This window comes from Coloeus monedula (genome assembly GCF_965178545.1).
Source record: "Coloeus monedula genome assembly, chromosome: 2".
NCBI lineage: Eukaryota > Metazoa > Chordata > Aves > Passeriformes > Corvidae > Coloeus > Coloeus monedula.
Window position 1 is genome coordinate 36586253 of NC_138782.1, and position 18815 is coordinate 36605067.

Consider the following 18815-nt stretch of genomic DNA (forward strand, 5'->3'; position numbering starts at 1 on the left):
GCTCTTGATCTTGTGATTATTTGCTCTGCCAGAAATCTTGTAAGCCTTCAAAAAGTCTCCAGCTGCTTGTTTGCATCGGGACTCTCAGGAAAGAAATAGTCCAAATTATCTGAAGGCGTTAATCCAAAGTATATTAGCTAAACTGGATTAAATATGCATTATTTTGGAAGGTAATTCAGTAAAATGACATTAAAGACAGTTCTGTTGTGAATGAGTATGTTCACACAGTGTTCTAATGCAATTTAAATTATACCCTTCAAAAATTGAATTTGGATCAAATTCCTTGTGAGTCTCTGTGGATGCAATCCCTACCACAGCCATACCACACACAGTGGGGAAGTGGTTTACAATGCACTGGAGCCCCCTGCACACCCCTGCATATTCCATAGCTGATATCACTTGGCTCAAATGGGAGCTAATACAACCTGGAGTATGATCAGCTTATTGTTAGCACAAAAAGCCATGCTGCCATCACTGCCATCACCATTACTGCAGCAGTAGGCAGAGTCTCAAGTGGAAATCAGAGCCCTATTATACTAGATATTAAATGAAAAAAATAAAATAGCTGGCTCCTGTACAAAGAGCAGAGCCTAAACAGCTGCTGGCGGAGCTGTGCAGGCTGTGAGCTGCACCGTCCTCAGGTCTCCCAGGGTCCAGCCTCGTGCCTTGCCTGAGAAGCCTGGTGGTCCAGAGAGTCTGCATGGGAGAGCCAGGCCTCTGACTTGCCTGGAAAAGTAAAATATGAGAATTTGTAACCTCCTGTGCTAGATCACAGGGCCAAATCAGTACCAGCTGGCATGACCAGCTGTGTTTGGAGCAATGCTAGCCACTCAGGCTGAAGGATTTTGCTCACGCAAATGTGCTCACAAGAAAGCCACACTCTGTGTATTTGTATCATATTGCAGCCTACATGTGGTTAAACTAGCCTTCTCTTCCCAATTAAATGCTCTGAGAATTACCTGATGCCTACTGCCTTTTTGATCCCCTTCAAAATTCAGTCAAGTCTGATAGGGCTTGTAAATTATTTTCTAGCCTGCCATGCATTGATTTCCTCTCATTGGGGAAAAAAAGAGAGGCCCATGAAGTTGTGAGAAATAGTTCGTTGTTTTTCATACATTTTTCCAGTCACAGGCCAAAAATATAAGGAAAATGCAGGTTATTCCATTTGAATGCAATCTCAAAGGTTATAACTGTCAAACTAGAATGTAGTTCCAAGATTTTGAAAAGGCCAGGTACCTCCAACAGTGGTTTTTTTTTTTTTAGAAAATGTTGGTATGTGCTTGGTTGGGTCAGGAAGTGGTTTGTATTACACTGTCAGCTTTGTAAAAAGAACAGCACATTCTGGAGGAGCATTTAGTGGCAAGAGGGATAATGGCTCTGTCAGTCAATTCAGGAAACAGCTTTTAGGAAATATACTTTCACCAGGGCATGAGTCGGTGAGACCAGATGGATGACCATAGTGGATGGAGCTAGTGCTTATATTTCAGACTGGACTAATGCACTTGACTACAGGGGTAAAGCTTTCAGTATGTTTGACCAACATTTATATTTTCAGTTGCTTCAAGTAGAGTACAAGATTTCTCTTGAAATAATTTTATAGTGAAAATAAGATGTACAGAATATCTTGATTCAGCATGGACAACTTCATAGAAGTATTAGCAATGGACAGTGTGGAAGCTGAAATAATTGAATCCTCTCAGACCATGGAGATGTTGCAAGGAAAAGGAAAAATGGTTTTGACCAACACATTTTGGGTACATTTTCTGTGAAAAAGAAAGTGTATCCTTAAATGAGAGGGACAGGTTATGAACTGCAGTCTTCAGGTCAGCATGAAGAGAAAGGACAGGGAGGTGGTACAGAAACTTCTGAGTTCTAATTCTGTGAAAGGTCAGTTAAAATCTCCTAGTGTTTTTCTTTTATTAGAAATGAATTTATCTGGAAGTGCTTTGCATTTGACATAGGCTAAAAGAACACACACTGGTGGTGCACACAGTGTGCTTGTGACCAGCTGCAATATGGCAACGTCATGCCATATCTCATGTCTGAGACACCTGATACAAACACCAGTTACTGGCATATTGAAATGCGTATATATTCAGTCTTCCCTGACTCCTTTGGGTAAAATGATGTAATTACTTTTGTAAGTTTTGACTTGGATAATATAAACTGATACCAGTGTAATGGAGCTAAAGCTTCTTAAAACTTAGGAGGATTTTGAATTATTGCTCTTGAGTGGCACACTTCAGCAAAGTAAGGAGAGCTACTGTCAGCACAGACTGCTTTTATACATATATTAAGTCCCAATTTTTCTGCCGAAGCAAACAAAATTGTTCTATCCATCTCTCCTTTGAGTTGGTTCTCCCCCTGACCTGCTCTGTTTAAAGTGCTCTGTTTTGCAAAAGGGAAACCATGGCACAACATGATTAATATTGATGTTACACCTGGGCAGTGCAGGATGCACAAGTGTTGGAACAAACCAGCTGCAACAAAGACTTGAATGTTGCATTATCTCTCAAAATAAAACATTTTGCAAAACAAAACTACTGAATGTTTCAGTTCCAGGAAAGCTTAGCTTTTCAATCAAAGTCTATACAAAGTTCAGCATTCTTATCTGAGAATACTGTACTATTAAAAACAGTCTTCACTGCTTCCCCTGCTTAGTGGTTAATGCAGCTGGAGTTTGTATGATTGACTCCATCTCATCACAAACAGCAATATTTTCACTGGTCACCATTTGTTCAGTTTTTAGACTGGCTTATGTTTTAAGAGGTGATAAAAATTTTGAACAGCTAGTGCAAGGCTTCTTACACCTCAGCAGAGTCACCTGAGCATTTATTACTAATTAATTCTGCACAAGTGTTCATTTCCTAATCAGACTTATGCATGAGACACAATTCTGTGTGAACCTTTTGTAATTCTAAACCAGAAATTGTCATATAGCTCATTGGTTTGGGTTTGGAGCTTTCTTCAGGCTGAATGGTTTCAACAGCTAAGATAGTGACAGAGGCCTGATTGTGACCCTACTTAGAGCAGACTTTAAATTTGGAGCAACTTTGTGGTCAATGGCATTAAAATAGTACTAATGAGGGAAGAACAAGAATTATGAAACTATTGGGATCAATGAGGCAAAAACTGAGAGCCTACATAAACAGTAACCTGATAAATACTTTCATTTATTCTTGTTGATGTTTGAGGTTGTTTTAGCTTACTATTGTCATTTTTCCCACAGAGCTGCTCAGAAATTGAACCTTTCTTCCAAAAAGAAGAAGCACAGGCCTTCTGCATCATCTGTTCCTGAATCTCCTCTCTTCTCTACCTGCTTCAGCAGTATCCTTCAGACTTCCCCACCCCCTGCACCACCATGTTTGTTGAGGGCAGTCAGCAAAGTGAAAGACACTCCAGGTTTGGGCAAGGTAGGCCTTGCAAATATCACTGAAACACTTATTTTCTCTGGCAGAAGATTTTATCCTTGTGCAAAACACTAAGGAAAACTATGTCCTCTCTCAGTTGGCTTTACTGTAGCTGATACCTGAACACATGTAAAAAGGCCTAACAACTCGAGTTAACTAATGCAAGTGAATTTCTAATAAAGCTAAAGTTGACTTAACACAGACAGACCTAATTGTGCAGCAGTTATACACTTCAAAGCCCAGCTACACTAATGCTCCTGCATTGGGACCACAGTGCTACCAGGTGGAGTTAATGTCCATTCTGCCAGGAGGTAATATCCATTCTGGGTTTCAGGAGTAGTTTGTCACTGTGGCTGTATAAACTGGATAGCAGTTGCTTGCTATGGCATATTTTGTGTTCCTGATCCCTTGCTTTCCAGACTGGTGTCTTGGCTGTAATTTCTTTCTGGCTCATGTTTGCTGGCTCTCTTCCAGTACATCTACCTGAACAAAACCTATGCTGATAATGATAAATTGCTCCTTTTTCCTTCTGTCGTGTTATTTCCTCCCATTCTGCATAATCATTCCCTCTTAAAATACTGTTTAGGTGCATATGTATGTTGAGGCGATGGAGGAGGTGGGTATACAGTTTGCTGTTGCTTTGTAATTTGTCTGAGTGGCCCTTCCTTTTTCCCTGTTACAAGTGGAGAGCCTGGCATATTACATCTGGGAATATGCACATGCAGTTGTTGAGAAAAGCAGTTTGCTTTAACCAAGGTTGTTTCTTATGCAAGCATCTGTGTGCATAGCTTTTCCATATTCCTTGAATACTAAGCAGTGACAATGAATTTGGTGAAAGTTTTTGTTCAGAGGAGAAACTGTAGTGTATGATCTAGGATTGCTGAGCATAGGATGGGCTTCAGAATTTTCACTGCTGATTTTGGATACTCGCTTTCTTATATTGTGCAGTTCCAGGGTTTCCTTTCAAAGACCAATGGTATTACTTTCATGGCTGGTTTGATGCCTGTTTGAAAAGAGATTCTGTCCACATGGGGCTCCCTTCCTTTCCTCTGGCCTGGTAGGTGGGAAAAAAATGTAGAAATCTGTCATGATCTTATAAAAGTTTAATAGGGATGCATATTCTGATTTTAGTGGGGGAAAGAGGATTAAACTGGAACCTGTTCATTGTTATAAGAAGTTGCTACAGAATAGATTTACAATAGAAGCCATTCTCTCAGGAGTCTTACTTTTCTGTGCTTGGGACGAGTTACCTCTGAATAAAAATTCCATTGAGGAATAATCAAGGGTGTGTTCTTGGAAACAGGGGCTCATCTCCCATCTTGGACTGCGTCAGCACTTTTCCGGATTATTATTTTCATATGTCCCAAGGAAAGGGTCTACACATAGCTCTGTCTGAACTTTCCAAGCTGATTTGAGCCTTTCTTATTCCTCTCACCACTGGTTTCCAGTGGAGAGGGCTTGGGAAGCAGTTTTGCAGTACTCCCAAACAGACCTGTGATTGGCTTCTTCAAAACCATGTACTAGAACAAGGTCCAGGCTTTCTAGCTATGCAAGTAAAACTGAAATTTTGCAGCCTACATGATGAAGGAGGATATTTCTTTTCACTTCAGACTTACTGTCCCAAAGCTATCAGAGTATATAAGTAACTAAGAGGTTTTAACACATTGACACACATGCTTCTTCAAAGCAGAAAACCAAATTAGGTCATTTCATATAGTCAAACTAGAGAAAATTAAATTTTTTCCACATTTCCATTAGCAAAACCTGCAGTTTCTGGAAGCCAGTTTCATTTTTCACCTTTTTGGTTTCTTTTACGAGGCACCTTATAATTATGACCTGAAGCTTGTATACTTTCATCAAAGTTTCCCATCAGTTTACCTCTGTAGCACAATTTTAATTTTAATATGTCAAAAATAGATGTGAGGCACAATAAGTAAATAACTTCAAGATAACAGTGTAATTTATCTGTCAGACTGGAAAAACTTTAGATGAGGTAATGGAATTTCCAGCTTATTTACTTTAAATCTTCATTGTTTATATGTGTTCTGTAAAGTGTGGTTGGGATATGTTTTGATAGGAGTGTGCTAAAAAACAGTTACTTTTCTCAGCATTTTTTCTCATATAGTGTTTTCTGTAAGGGTATAAATTTATTAAATATGAATTCACGTGGAGGAAGTAGGTTCAGGGAAGCTAAATATTGTTTTCAATAATTTAGGGTTTTTTCCTGGTTTGTATTTAAATAGCATTTTACCAGCAATCTCAGTGTGATAACACTTTATTTCCCTTTGGGTTTGAGTGGGCTGGGCAATTTCTAAGGTGACAATTTGTTACTGGAAAGTCTGGTTCACCAGAACTGGAAGGATGGCCGTTGCCAAGGATTGTGGATTTCTGAGACTCTGGGGGACAGCTGTGCATGGGCTCCCTGGAAGGCAGGCTCACTCCTGCAGGGCTGTGAGCCCTGGCACAGACACTGGGTGTTACTGGCTCGGTGTCAGCTTGAGAGCTGTCAGTTTTCCAGGGGAGATGGGATATCCAAGATGTGAAGGATAGGAAGTTGGGTAAATCAAATCTTAGACTTTGAGGGTAAATTTAATTTCACAGTTTTCTAAAATGAATTTGCAAGCAAACAGTTGCTATTTTATATTTTCACTCCTACTAGAAATTCCAAAGATTCTACTTCTCATTGCAAAATTAATGTCAATGATTTATTTAAAATTATAGAATTTCTCATCTGTAATATGTAGGCATATACATTTTTTTAAAGTTAAAATAGGAAGATCTGCCTATCATCAATATATTTAAAAGTTAATTAGCAGTGCATTTAGGATGGATAATGGCAACAACTCTCTGCTGACATGTCTAAATTGACGAAAAGGGCATAGTATTAGAGAGTATATATTCAGGTTGTATGCTTCATGCCTTTTATTACAGAATGCCTTGCAAATCAAAACTGTGCCAGCCTGGACTTTGGAAGAAGTATTATTTGAAATCTGAAGTTCAGCTTCACAGAAGCAGGAAGATGATATTAATAATGAAATGGTGGGACTGCATAGTCAGCATTTTACTTTGATGTTAGATACACCACTGAGCCTGGCAGAAGTACTGCATTGTCAAAGTGAAACAAGCAAAGGATCAGATTCTTTGTTGCATTCATTTCCAAATAGCTCTTCCTGATGCTAAATAAAAAGGTGTGACTCTGTTGTAAATATATTAACAGGGGTGCTTTCATGGGTCATAATTTATCCAGGGATTTGTATTTGCTGGTAGAGGGAGATGATCTTGAGTGGTAGTGGGGTATCCCCACAGTCAGTTCTTGAGAGTTTTCTTTCGGGCTGAGTGACAATCGTGCTCCATAAACTGCTACAGCTTAAGCATAATTTATTCTCTCTCTGCTGTCCTTGAATCATCATATTCTGAGTAACAGATTGCTTTTACTGAGTTTACCCAGAGAGAAAGTGGTACTGTTCTGGATGGTTGTACATGATTTTTCCCCAAATCTCATAGTTTTAAGTCTGTTGTTTCCTTCCTAACAATAAGCCAAAAAGAGAGCAAAAAGGCTTTCTGTGCAGAAATAATGAGTTATTCCATGCCTGCACTAAGATTAACTACTGTAAGGCCATTCTAGTAAGGTTTGCTTAGATTTGCTCCCCAGTCTGCTTTCCTCCGTCCTCCCCTCTACACCTCCTCTTCCATTTTCTGTCAAACAAAATCAAAAGTAAACCAATACTTTTGATGAAAATCTGAAATGTTCTTTCTGTGAAAGATGTTGTTTTGCTGAATCCCACATTCGACATGAAAAACAGCTGGAATGAAAAATTTTCTGCCAGCCTGAATAAATAGGTTGTTTTCAGGTGGCAGGGGGTTAGAATAAATGGATGTGGTCTCTGTTCTTTCTTTCATCTATTATTTTTCTGTGCATAGTCTTATAAACCTCTGTCACTGAGAGGTATTTATTATGTTTGGGCAGAGATTAGTTTACTTTTCTTTATATATATATATATATATATATATATTTTTTTTTTTTTTTGTGTGTGGATTTTTGTTATTTGGTACTTATTAATCTCAAAATAAAATAGCAATGCTTGGGCACTAAAATAATCCCTATGCAAAAGTTTTCTACCAGGGAGAAGCAAGTCACCATTGAACTTTCTTCAAGTGGTCTTTTCAACCTATTAAAAAAGCAACTGCAATTTGTGATTCTGTTTACTGTGACGTGGTATGAACGAGAGATGTGGTAACTGGTCTTCTGGCATCAAGTACAGGGCTGAGCATGGGAGGGGCCATGAATAGGAACCAAAACATAGCCAAATAGCAGGAGTGGCCGCAGGAAGTTGGCAGTGTGATAGATGCTCCTGAGTCATACACCTTTCTGCCAAGGATCTGTAGCAAAGAAAATTCAGTTAAAAATAATTTGTTGGTGCCTGGTTGAAGAATCACAGCACAGTATTTGATTGAATTAAGCCCAAAATCTACTATTCACTTTACAGAAGTCTGCAGCTTATCTTTTTCTCACATGCATTTACATAAAACTGTATATGGAAGAATCAGAACATTTTGTCTGACCTGAAAGTGTGTCTACCAAACCAATACAGTATTTGCCAAAAGTAACAGTGAAGAAATCTCTCATGCCCAAGCAATTCAGGTTTGTGAATAGATTCACAACAGTCTTTTGCCTGGGACAGAAGCATATGCCAATGCTTTGGGTTCACAAACTGGTAGTATTTCAGCTGTCCACTGCCTTAAAATAGTTTTTGTTTACTTTTCATTAAATCCTGCAACAATTATTGCACTGTCTTTGGCATGCTTTAATCCAAGCTATATAACTGCAATAAGGGTGTTAATAATGAGTAACTGTTATATTGGCTATGGCCTGTATGAATCATTATGTGAATAGTCTTTGTCAAAAGATGTTTTCAGTGGCCATGTCAACTCTTTGTATCAGTGCAGGGAAGTAAAGAGATGTTCTTACACTTATGTGATTTGCAAAGTTGATTTGAAGGGAATGAAATTGATTCACATCTTGTTTAAGTCCAAAAGGTAAAGGAAACCTCCTTTACCTCTATCAGAGTTTGCATTTTGACCTGCTGATTGATGGATGTCAGGATTTTTTTGTCAACATTAGGATATATATTAAGCGGGCATTTATGAAAACCTGTGCTACGGTCAGCAAAACAGCCAGCACAACTTGCAAAATATGTTCTGTATTTCACTTCACTGCCAACCATCTTTAAGGTTTTTCCAGAAAGAATGAGAAGGGGTTCTCTTTCCTTTGTAAAGCAGAGATTCTCTCTTCATCCTTCAGGTGTACAGGGGCAAAAGTTAACGGATAGATGACAAAAGTGATTTTAAACCCTTTATCACAGAAAACAATTTCTATGTGAGAGCTGTTTTTTTCCCCCAAAGTTACCATGGCTACTGAAAGGTGGGAGGATGACCCTTGAGGCATTTAAAGAAGACATATGTGTTCATCTTTGTTGTCAACATGATTGTTGTACAAATTAGTTAGTTCCACTTGGAATGAAATCCAGGTGGCCTTTTGCCCTCCAGTCAGAATTGCTCAGAACTGTGTTTTTCTTCGTGAAATGTACTCTTTGGACCTGGTGGAGGCTTTCTTGCACTTTGCCTAGATTCCTGCTAGATGAGATTTTCTAGGAGGAGTTTTACGCTCAAGCTGCTTTAAGTAAAAGGTGAAGTTTTTAGAATTTGGAAGAATTGCTGTTAGCAAAAGTCTCTCACCTTTGTCAATCATGTTTTCTATGAACACTTAGTTTGCCTTTCTGTAAAGTAAAGCTTATTCTGGATGTGGAAGTACTAACCCAGGCATGCCAGAAGCCTGTCAGATTGCATCTTGGTTGACTTTGAAGTTTAAAGTAACATGTATTTTAAAGAAATTTATATGCAGTCATATTTTCCCTGATTTAAAGAACAGCTCTAACTGCTGTTTCATCACTTTGTGAAGCTTCAAGAAGCTGCTACTTCATGGGAACTAGGAGCATTAGAAGTGCTCCACCAGTGTAGGCACCTATCTTTCTCTTCTGTTAATTCCTTTGTCTCTGCTGATTTTCCATAAAATAAAGCCATCTTTCAAACTAGCAGACATCTTCCTCTTCACTGGTGGGGAGGGTGGTGTGAAAACTGCAGCAGAGAAAATGAGGTTTTCTAGAGAGTAACTTACAGTCCTTAAGTGAAACTCTTTTGCTTTGGGAAAAAAAGATCTCTTTCCATATATCACTGAGAAAAACTTGTATCCTAAGCTGAGTACCAGCTATTGGTGATAGCAGATATGGACAAGAGACTGTTGCTCCTTAAATTACTTTTTTTTTCTCAAAGAAATAATGGAAATGCTGTTTCTCCCTGTAATGACATCTTCCTAGGCGTATTCAGAAATCGTACTGATGAATTTGTGAGCACAAGAGGTGGCTGGAGGAGATTTCCAGGTGGAATTGGACTGGACAGAAAAAATATTAAAAAGGCTGCACCTCAACTCACTTTGATGACATTTTATTTCTGTGTTAGAAGAATCAATCTTTTTCTGTGTTTCTTTTATAGTACATTTCACCCAGGAAAAGAGCTAAAAAGTCTAGTTTTTTATTGTTTACCTTGGTCTATTTTGATGATATTTTCTGTGAACAAAAGGAAAATTAGCTTGCTCAAATCACTTCAGGGTGGTGGTACTAGGTTTTGTATGTTGCTAACTGACTTCATTTATCCAGCACCCTCTGCATTATTATATGATTTTATGCCCAGCAATCTATAAATTTTATGCTAGTTGACTCTTTTTTTGATTCAAGTTGCTTAGTGGCAGGAATGACTGTAATTTGTAGGCTCCTACTTGGCTACGGGCCTTATACACAAGGCTCACATTGGTCAATTAGTTTGACTGTTTTAATGTTGATCACCTAATGAAGCCACAGAAACCTTTACTCTTGCTCACCTAGTAAGTACGCTTTTAACATATTCCTGTGTTGTTGAAATAGTATGACAATACAGTGGCCACCTATTTTAAAGTCTTAATCTCTGAAGGACATGCAATTTGAATGAAAATTACTGGATTTTTCTAGGATATAAAAACATTGTTTTTAATACTGATCTCCTCCAAGTTTTTCTGAGCTATTGTATTTTTATTTACTTTGCTTTTCAATTCAGGTGGTACTGCTGGTTGATATTTTGGGGCACTTTGATAGTTCTGCTTAATAACTTCCGTTTCCTTTTTAAGACTTTTGGTAGTACTTCCCGAAATGTCCTCTTCTTCCCTGCCCTCTCCTCTACATGCCTTACCTCATTAAATTAATTTTTAAATTCACGAGGAAGAGATTAATATAAATCAGGAAAGTCAAGATGACAGGAACTGAAAATTTCAAGAGTATTTCTCAGCCAATGCTGAAGAAGGAGTTTAAATACTGGACAGTGTGCTAAACCCAGGACTGTGGTGAGTTTTCTTAGATCTTAGGCAAGTAGCAGGCACTGTACTTTGAGCAGTCAGCTGCAGACCTTATTACAATTCCTTTTTCTTTAAAATTTCCTAAAGCTCTTCTCCTCCCAGCCTTTTCCTTTGGTGTTTGACTCCTCTCAGCACGTGTTGGAGAGCAGCGGTGCAGGTGGGATGGTGACACTGCAGGAGGCTCTGCTGTAGCACTGCTGTAACATCGTGGGATAATGATTTGTCTGAACCTCCTGGTTTAACTGCAAGGTTATTCTGCTTTCTCTTTTTCTAAAGGTCTGGGCCTTACCTCATTTCTCTGGTACAATGCTGACTTCAATAGATAACTAGCTCAGCTGAGGAAGAGCCAACATGAACTGCATTTTAATATTGAGAATACCATTGGAATATATGTCCTCTGATTGAGTCTCACCATTTTTTGCCTTTTCCCTTAGGATTCAACCCATTTTGGGGAATATCTCTTTATTGACATTGATCCATATTTTGTGCTGTTATGACAAGCATGTATCCCCATGTTTTGAGTCATTATATTCTTACGTTTTTCTTCACTCTTTAGTGCTATCATTATTGCCACCTTAGGATGTGATTCATGTTGCTAGCTTAGGTGATCACTACCTTTCTGATCTAGGCTGGTCATATGTATTCCTCTTGTGGAGGAATGGAGAGAATTGGGCTGACTTGCCTACTAGATGTACCTTTCTTTTTCAGTTGATTACAGAGGCAACACAGACAGCTGCCTTAGAAAGAGATATCTGTATTTTGGCTGGCTCAAGTGAGGTGAAATGAATCTCTCCCTGAGTAGGAACACAGGCTCCTTCTTGTGTTCTGCTCTGAACCTTTAATAGAGAAACCAACTACTGTGAGATACAAGTAACAAGGTGCTTGCAGAAAGTTCTAGGTACTTTCATCTCTCATCTGCATCCTCTGCTTTCTGCTATATGACACCCAGGTCTGGTTGAGCAGACCTGCATGCAACTGAGCAGGTTGCATAAAGCAGACAGACCTTTGTGAAAAAGGACCAAGCAGACTTTTTCACATTTGGCCTTAGGCCAATCGAAGCAAAGTTAAACTGCTCTTTATTGAGTAAAGGACCGGAGATGTTCAGTTGTACTTCTGTCAGGGTGGGTCTGTAAAGATGGTCATAATGTGCACACCTGTTAGATTAGAGCCTCTGGCCCTCAGATGGCCAGATTTCCATTGCTCTGTAATGTGACCAGTAAATCGCTTCCAGGGAGGAATCCTTCCCAGAAGTGTAGGCAGTGTGGCTTGGGGTTTGGAAACATTTCATTAGCGGATCTGGATTCCTGATAGCCAGATCCCATTTTGTTTTCCAAATGTAAATAGACTTTCTTTTCTATATTGTTGCCAAAGTGATTAGCAGTTAAATTATCTTTCACTGGAAAGTGAGATATGAAATACCAGGTATAAAAAGTAATACTTCAACGTTCCTATTTCTCATTATAGACTCTTTCTATATCGTAAAGATAAAAAACAAAGTTTGATGAAATCATTGACCTGTTTGACATGAAAAATGAGGAGGTATTTCAATACATAGTTAAGGCCTGTGAGGCTCAAAACCTCTCCTATAGCACTCAGAAGTAAGAAAGGAGTGGGTGCACCTGTGATGGGTGTGGATGGACAGGTGTATATGTAATTCTCACTGTACATATGGTGTGTACATTTGCATCTAGAAACATGTAGGTGAATGTGTGTGTGTGTGTATTCATCTCCTCCTCCCCACCAGTACAGTGGAAATATACAGGAAAAAGCTATATGTGGAGTTTTAAGCAAGTTTTCTGAAAAAAATTGTAAGGCTAACTGGCTATAGACTTGCTTTTTTTTATAAATGAGCAGATTTTTTTAAAGACAACTCAACATTCCCCTAAGATATTGTCACAGATTTTAATCCAGACTAATATACATTTTCTTGCTTACTCCAATCTTCCAATACAATGCATTAACTTTTTTCTCCTATGTGGTGATTGAAAATGCTTATACAAATAGCAGCATTTTACATAAAATTCTCTAGGGGTGTGTGAGGCTCTGTTGATCCCAACAGCTTTCACCCCAATTAATTGCTACTGGATTTTTCCACAGATCTGTTCAATTTACAGTGCTTATACTGAAGGAGAGACAGAAAAAGATGTGTTGGCAAAATGGAGTGTGTATTAAAATGTCAGGAGGAAAGCATCACATACCCTATTACAGAAACATAGATGTGGGAAACCTTAAAAACTGTTGATCCTTTCTTCCCTGCTCCTTTTTTCCCACAAAAAAATATGGCATACTTCAAACCATATGGTGTGAGGGTAATTATCTTAAATGTCTTACCCCTTCTTTCCACCATTCAGTATTGCTGGAGTTTCCTCCAAATACAAATCTTGATTTGCAGTAAAAATCTATTCTTGACTAGCTTGGCTGCAGCACCTGAGCCCAGATTCTGGAAGCAGTGTGACTAGAAAAGCTGCTTCCCCCCTTCCCCACCCACCCCCAATAAAATCCCTTAAGTATTGCCCACTGTCAGCTCTGAGGAGCAGCGGTGAGGCTGTGCTTGCCCGAGCTCCAACAGAGGCACGGGGGGCACGTCTCTCCTGGCCACACAGAAAGAGAAGGCATCACTCTGACTGATAACAGTGTGTGCTGAGCACAAGGAGGCCCAGGCTGCTTTTGGGAAATGGAATACCAACACAGGGGAGGAAACAGGATTCCCCCAGGGCCTCGTAGTCTGTGAGCAGAGGGAATCATGAATCTCCTCAGATGGGAGGGAGTTATTCATCATAAAGACTATTATGCCGTGCAAGGCATTGCTGAAACAGAACACCACCAGGCTGTTTCCTATCTTATCAGGGTATATTAATAATGCAGTAGTAATAATAGAAGTACAAGTTAAAAATAACTGGATGGGCAGTTAAACAGAGTTCTTGAGATTAAGGGTATTTGGAATTGCTTCAAACAGTTAATTGCAGAGCAGCACATAGAGGGAGGTTTGCCTTTATTATTTTCTTATTCTTCATTTTATCTCTGAGAGCATTATTTCTACAGTTTTACATAGACACTAATAGGCAGAATATTTCCTCAAGAATTCAGACTGTTCTTTTTTATCTCCAAAGAAATGAAGTACCTTTTGCTAATGCATCTAATTCAGTAGGGATTAATAATGCTGAATAAGAAAACTATTCTGATTATTAGCCTTCCTCTACAAAAATCTCCTATCATTTTCTCCTCCCACTCCCATCCCACAGTATAAAGGCAGACAAGACACTACAAGTGTCATATATTCAGGCTTCAGGACAAATGGATGCAGATTGTTCCCCAGAGGTTTGTAAGCTCCTTCTGGATTGCAGTGGCATGAAATCCCCAGAGTCTCTGAATCTCTTCAGGTGTAATAGGTGGGTTGGGCAAAGAGAAATGTGAGTACCCAGTTCTATGGTATTGGATGATTGTGCTACCCCTTAGTCATTTTTTGCACTACTTACGTCTGTCAGTCACTGACCTGTCAGGGCTGTATCAGATTTTGAGGCCTCTCTATGATTCTTTCCCATAGAATTAAAGTAATGACTCAGAACTGTATTTCGGTCCCTTGCTGGGTACCAAAATGTGCCTTACTTAGGGCATGAGGCTGCTGTCACTTTGATTTCAAGTCCTATTTGCTAAGCAATTTTCGGGACACTCAAATCCTGCTCTCAGTGAAATAGTACTGAAGCTAGTGCAACGCACAGTCATTTCACACAGCTGCATCTGAGCAGTACTGGCCCACTGAGAGATAAACCTATCAAGGGAAGACCATTTGATTGAACACCCAATACATTGATGGAGCAGCAGCTTAGCAAAGAACTGCAGCACAACTATTACTTCACTGTTTTTCTGGAAAGCAACATAATTTGTGAAACTAGCAATATTAGAGCTTGGTGTTAAAGATGGTAAATCATATGTAATCCTGCTTTTAACATGGTTTTAGTAATCTAAAAACTGTCTCCTTGGAATACTGTTATTACTGAAGAATTCAATCTACTGTACAGAATAGTTCATCACAGTTGGTTGCCACGGGAATATCCTGCATGTATTGTCAGATTAAAGACTTAAATATTGGTTTCTTCAGTAACGGGAGAAAAAGAAAGCCCTTTGGAGGGGATGGCATGAGTCAAAACTCAGGGTGGGGTAGGAGGAGGTGGAGGGTGTCAAGGACAAAAGGATCTATTACATGCACATTGATCCTGAACTTTTTGTGCATGACATTAGTATTGTAAGTGTTCAGCACAGTTTGAGGGTTAACTTCTGAAACAGTGGTACACTGTTGGCTGACCACTCTTCGTCATGAAGGTTGTACCTCCACTAAGGCAAATGGTGTAGATTAGAGCACCAGGGATGGACATAGCAGTAGGTGAATTCACCAGCTTCATGCTCAAGGCGAAGCAGTGAAAGTAAGTAAAATACACTGGCCAATGTGGACAGGGGACAGACTCCATTTGCCTGTGCTTACTCTTGACAAAAACAGTATGTGAAACATTTTAATCTTGTGGATTGGGTCACTGAAGCACTTTGAGCACATGAATTCATATGGATGGTGAAACTATCAGGGTTCACAGTGTTTTACACAACCTGCCCAAAATCTGTGTCATTAACCATAATAGCTGGTCTCATGCTATTAAGCCTATCAATCCAAATCCATATTATCTTCCTTTTGTTTCCTCCCTATAAATTCACAAATGTTTTTCGTCTACCTGTCCATGACTCTGACGTGCATCTCATGCTGCTTATCTCAGTTTTGCTGTTGCACCTCTATTAGCTGGGATGATCTCACCGTTACTGTACCCTTGGGTGACCTCTTTCCTGAACCTGCAATCCTTCTACCTGTGCCTGTTCCAGTCTGAGTACTGCATATCAAATGTGTACATTTCTTCCCATTCAGGAGGGCTTTTCTTTTTTTCCCTGATGTGATTTACATACACATAAGTAAATGTTTCATTCTTTGTTGCATCCAGAGGGAAACAAAGGGGGAGAAGGAAAGATATGCAATAAATTACCAAAAACTAGAGCTGAGGTATAAAAATTGAAACTGCTTTTCTCATATGTCTGGTCTGCCTTCACAAAATTCTCATGCAATAATCACAAAACAGAGGTTTATGAGACAGTCCTTGTTTTAAGGCACTGTTGGTGTCCCTCATCTCGCAGGGCAGGATTCTGGAGACTTGGCCAGGGGACTAAGCAGATCTACAAAGAGTACCATAGAGGCAGGCAATTAACATTTTCTAACAGATTTCCCAGTTAGTGTCTAGACAGAAAATATTTAAGGTAGGCACATGCCCAGTGCTTATTTTTTCCTCCTCACTTTTTCAAGGAAGCTTTGTAAGAACTGAAAACACTTCTGAGGCTCTAAGAGTTTTTATAGGAAGCCTTTTGTATCTCAGTGGGGTTTTTTGTGATTTTCTGGGTTTAGTGTATGTTACACAATTATTTATATCAACCTGTCTCTTCTAGAGGGTAGTCCTAGAGAGTATGGAAACACAGATAGAGAGGGTATGTTCTAGCTAGCAAGGGAAGCTTAGGTACCAGACTCTGGACAACACTTAGCTTTCCTTTCTCTGCAAGTTATACTTTACCTCTCTCAATCACCCTTTCACTTCTGTTTAGCTTGCACCCTCATAGAACAATTTTTTTTTTCCTTTATTGTTGAGGTTCTTTTATTCCTGTGAAATAGAAAACTATTCACCAAATACTCTGCCCCCCCTTGAAAATCTTTTAAAAGTACACTATGAAGTAAACATGTCTGTTACTTAGTCCAGGATCAAATGACCTGACCAGATGGATAAAGCAGAGCTGTAGCGTGGGAGCAGCTGGACTGGAAGCACAGGTCTGCTTGATGATTAAAGAACAATGATTTAATTAATTATAGTTGTATCTTTTGTACGGATCATGACCAGCTGAATAAGATGTTCAGAAGGGAGTGTGTGTCCTTGGGCTGGAAGAGCTCTGCTAAGGAACGTATGTACGTGCTGACTTGGAAGAGCAGTCGGCTTGTGAATAGGCACAAATGTATGACAACTTATTTGGCTGCAAAGTTGGATCCGCCTGTGTAACCTTATAAAAGAGCTAATCAAGAAAATAAAGTTAGTGTGGCATCCAGTACCGACTCGTGCTTTCTCAGTCGCCACAAATGGTGCCCTGTGTGAGGACTACTTGGAATCTGGTGGTGACTCTCTAATCCAGCGGTGAAACTAAATGGCCACAGCCTTCGATCAGAAGGCCGCCAACCCATGTTGAATGGGTGAGTTGTGGGGTTAGAGCAGTGACATGGGGCAGTCTGCCTCGCAAGAACATGAGCTTTACATACCTATTTTGCAATGGCTTTTGCATGCTTCTTGCTACGAACTTTTGGATGCTGAAATTGTTCAGCTGGTCGTGATCTGTACAAAAGATATAATTAATTAGTCATTGTTCTTTTAACATCCAGCAGACCTGTGCTTCCAGTCCAGCTGCTCCCACACTGTAGTAACATGCTGTCTCCCTCCCTTGCTCTCAACATCTTAATCCTTATAGCACTGCTGCCCATCCATGCCTTTTGATCATCTCCTTGGAGGAGTGTTTGCATCTTCCTCCTTACTGGCTGAGACAAATGCACACAGCCTTACATTGCAACATGCTTACTTGTTTTGATGTCAATTATTCTAGTCCAAATTTGTAATGGTTGTTCAAAAGTCCAGCTGATAAAAAACTCCAACCATGAACAGTTAAGGACCAGTAATCGATTTTATTTTGATACTTTCTGGAGACTTGACCTGTCATACTTCATAATGAGCTATGTTTTAATAAATTGTGGAAATGCAACAAATAGCTAAGATCTGAATTAGAAGCTGAATTGAGTATTTGTCATGTAAATGTTACCATCTGAAATTAATTTCTTTAGAACTAGGTATCAATACAGATTTTGAATAAAAGGCAGAAGGATGTAAAGCTCTGTAAGATTGACTGCTTTGAGAAACTCCCTGAACCAAATTCAGCTATGACTCTCACAAGCAGGAGGCAAATAGTTTCATGAACGCCTCATTTCTGCTGCTGGGATTTCAAGAATGGAAGTATAAACTGCACCTTGCTTTTGTCTCACTCGGCAAACCTAGATCTGCTGTCCTTGTTCCTACCCAAGAAGACCACTCATGAGAGCAACATGTGGTGACTGGAGTTTAAGGATTATTCAGGACAGCAGTTGCCACACAGTGGGCAGAAGTCCCTCTGGCAATTTCTTGATACTGTGTGGGAATATACAGGAATTCTGTTCTTTCCCTTCTCAGAGGGATGCCATGCTGGAGAAATCAAATTTTGAAAGAGGGCATGGGAGCCTGTTTCATTTTAATGTCTTTTATTGTATCCCAAAATGGAAGCAGAATGGAGAGCTAGTTTATTAAAAGGAGAGTTTTAAGTCCTGATATTTTCTAAATTCAGACAGCTAGAGATTCAGAGCCACGGAGGGAAGGCTGTTGGTGGTCTCTCAATGAATAGACAAATAGATCAGGAAAACCAGTGTGTGAGTTAGCAGTCTTGACTGAGAGCCCAAGATTAAACAGGCACTCACAATAAACAATCCTTTTGCCCCTTTAAATGGCCCTAGTCAAATACAGCTGAGGTATGTTAATAGGTAAACTGATCTGGATACAGTTTATGCAGTACCTGGTCTGTTTAGAGAACAAAATTGTCAACATGGCAGCTTCCTAGTTTTTAAGTCACTTCATTTAAAAAAAAACAACAGACAAAAAAACCCCAGAAATAAATCTTCATTTATGCACATTGGGCAGGCTGACCCAGCAATCAGACCTTCCCAGCCTGTGCATGCAGAAGTCAAACAAAAACACCTCTGTCATGCAGTGATGCCTTTTAATTTGCACAAACCAAATAGCTGCCAGAGACCACATCACTTCCAATAGTATGCAGGAGGAGGTGGAAGGATGAGGAGGATTGTAGACTGGCAAGAG

General features: G+C 39.5%; 1 protein-coding gene across 1 annotated transcript in view; it reads left to right on the forward strand.

Moving 5' to 3' along the window:
- KIF26B (kinesin family member 26B) overlaps positions 1-18815 on the forward strand; it is a gene marked incomplete at both ends in the record, with an annotated part of 277666 nt that overhangs the window by 172311 nt on the left and 86540 nt on the right. The window contains one exon of the mRNA XM_082276851.1: positions 3230-3413. Within this exon, the coding sequence (XP_082132977.1) occupies positions 3230-3413 (184 nt within the window). The remainder of the gene's footprint in view (positions 1-3229; positions 3414-18815) is intronic.